This window comes from Coloeus monedula (genome assembly GCF_965178545.1).
Source record: "Coloeus monedula genome assembly, chromosome: 4".
NCBI classification, from domain to species: domain Eukaryota; kingdom Metazoa; phylum Chordata; class Aves; order Passeriformes; family Corvidae; genus Coloeus; species Coloeus monedula.
The window spans coordinates 15,612,413-15,615,179 of NC_138784.1; the positions used below are offsets into that span (position 1 = coordinate 15,612,413).

At 47.3% G+C, this 2,767-nt stretch overlaps 1 protein-coding gene across 1 annotated transcript; it reads right to left on the minus strand.

Moving 5' to 3' along the window:
* Positions 1-1,104: 1,104 nt before the first annotated feature.
* Positions 1,105-1,704, minus strand: LOC309571962 (zinc finger matrin-type protein 2-like; the record flags this gene model as incomplete). The annotated part of the gene is made up of 1 exon (XM_082279892.1): positions 1,105-1,704. The coding sequence occupies one exon, from the start codon at positions 1,702-1,704 to the stop codon at positions 1,105-1,107; it is 600 nt and encodes a 199-aa protein (XP_082136018.1).
* Positions 1,705-2,767: the final 1,063 nt, after the last annotated feature.

Here is a 2,767-nt window from a genome sequence, read left to right on the forward strand (position 1 = left end):
GTGTTCTCTGGCCCAGGTGTTTATAAGGTTACTCTTGAAGTGAGTCCCATAGTCTGACTCGATCCTGTCAGGGGTGCCATGTCTCCACAGGACTTGCTTTTCCAGGCCCAGGATGGTGTTCTGGGCTGTAGCATGAGGCACAGGGTAGGTCTCCAGCCATCCAGTGGTTGCTTCCACCATGGTCAACACATAGTGCTTGCCTTGGTGGGTTTGGGGAAGGGTGATGTAGTCAACTTGCCAGGCTTCCCCATACCTGTGCTTTGACCATCGCCCACCGTACCACAGAGGCTTCACCCGCTTGGCCTGTTTGATTGCAGCACAGGTCTCACAACTGTGGATGACCTGTGAGATGCTGTCCATAGTAAGGTCCACCCCTTGGTCACAAGCCCACTGGTACATTGCATCTTGTTGCTGACGACCAGAGGCATCATGAGCTCAAAAAGTGTTCCATTTATTTCTGGCAAATTGTACACACCTTTCTTACATTGGCTCTATCCTAGACCAGTAATGGGGAAAAAATTTCCCCCTACCTTAAAGATACTGAAATTATGGGACAAAACACAAAGAAAATGAGGGAAGTCTCCCTTGCAGATAAAACACACAGGAAAGTTTCAGCAACCCAGACTCCATGCAGCCACCAGCTCTGCTCAGCACAAGCCATAAAGATGCACCTCTCACACTGCTTGCTGCGGCACATTTCCTTCCATTATGACCCTAAAAGCAACTGAATCCCTCCCAGCATCTCAAACACAGCCTGGGTGACAAGTAGGGCCTGGTTGACGACTAAATTAATCCTGAACCAGGCCACCTATACATAATGGCTGCACTTTATTGACAAAAAAAGTACCAAACAGAGCACTTCTCTGCACACACACGGCCACAGAGCAGCTGAGCAGCCAGATCTAGGACACAGGAGAAAGGAAGCTAATGAGAGGCAGAGTTTGATCTGCAACAGAGGTAGAGCATGGAATCGCTTTTCAACTCTTCCAGCCAACTTCTACTGGTAGATTTACATGCAAGTCCTCAATCAAGTCTTTGAAGAATTATCCAGAGTACCCTGGGCAAAAACAAACTGTTTAGAGAAAGAAGAGAGTCTGGAGCTGCTCAGTGGTTCTTTTTGGTTGAGCTGAAACCAGAGAAACCCATCACAGCTGCAATTTTATCATCCTCTTCAAAGGTCAAATCTTCCTCTGCATGCTGCTTCTTCTCTCTCTGCTTCTCCTTCTTGTAGGCTTTGGCCTTCTCTTTCTCCTCACAGAGTTCTTTCATCCTCTCCTCAAGGTCATAGTCTTTCTGCTTCTCCACCATCTTCTTCTTGTTCTCCTCAAAGCATTTCTTCACCTGGTCCAGTGTGGAATGCTCCACCCGCATGGACATGCCCAGATTCCTCTGATGTTTTTTGCCATTAATGTGATCCAAGAAGTTAATGGAATCTTTCACCACACAGTCACATACATTACAGTAATACCCTCCCATCCCTGACTGAGGGGTAGTTTTGGTGATGACAATGGTTTTCCCCAGCTTGGATTCCAGGTCCACTTTGTAGTCTCGGTGCTGCAGAAGATCCCTTTTGACAGGCTGAGCTGGTTTGCCATCTTTCTTTTCTCTCTCCTCTGTGAGCCGCTTCTCTGCCAGTTTCTCGTATTCATCCTTGTCCCACTTCCGGCGGAAGTCCAGGTTCTTGGTCCCACTGCCTGATGCCATGGCAAGCTGAGGACACAGCACCAGGAACTGTTATTCCTTTTTCACCCTTCTCTCTCGATGCCCTCGAGCCACATGCTGGGCACCACGATCTGTCTTGGTTTGAAAGACAGGAAAGGAAGGCTAAGGAAGGCTGGAGCCTCCCTTGGAATGGAAAATGTAACCCTCCTTCCCTCCAAATTATTATAATTTTGAAATTAAGGGGCTTCCAGGGAAAGTGATGAGAAATAGGAATAACAGTTGTCTACTAGTATATAGAACAAGGCAATAATACAGAAACACTGCTTAACCTGACAGAGTTACGATATGACCTGACACCCCGCTGGGCAGGGTGGTGGCTGCAGTCCTCTTGGGGTGACAGATGTGGTTCTGAAGTGGTGGTCCTGTAGAAGGGTCTGGTCTTCCTCTGAAGGTCCAGGGGTGGTTATGCAGCTCTTGTCCTCTGGGAATCCAGCAGGAAAGGGCTGCCTGTGGTGTTCCAAACCTCAGACTATATCCAGGTAGGGATGCTTGGTTCCTCCCCCTGGGTGGAGCCTCTCACAATGGGATGATGTAATTTATGAGTCACACAGTGAGGCTGGATGGCCCATTAGCAGAAAGATGGCCCATTAGCAGAAAGATAGCCCTCCAGAGGGAGTTATCAGGGATGTGCCCTGGAAGAGATAAGGAACCCTGCCCCACCTGGTCCTAACAGATGGTGATAGAATACATGCTTCTGGTTACATCTCACATTGTCACCTAAGACAGCTCTACTGCCTTCTCTAGTAGGCAGCAGGGTATGCTACTGTTCCATATGACCTGTGTAAAGGAGAACCTTATACTGATTGATACATATAGATATTGATTATATTGTCATCTATCAACACAGCAGACACTTCCAAACACACCTTCTTCCAAAGCAGATTGTAGCATTAGGAGCTCATGCAGGAATCTGGGATGAAGCTGCACCTGAACTTCTGTAGGATGCTGCTGGGAGTGGTTCCTTATTTTCACAAGCACTTAAAAACTGGGAAAAGTCCTTTCCATTTATCACTGTTGTTTATATTGCAATATTGAAATACAGTTA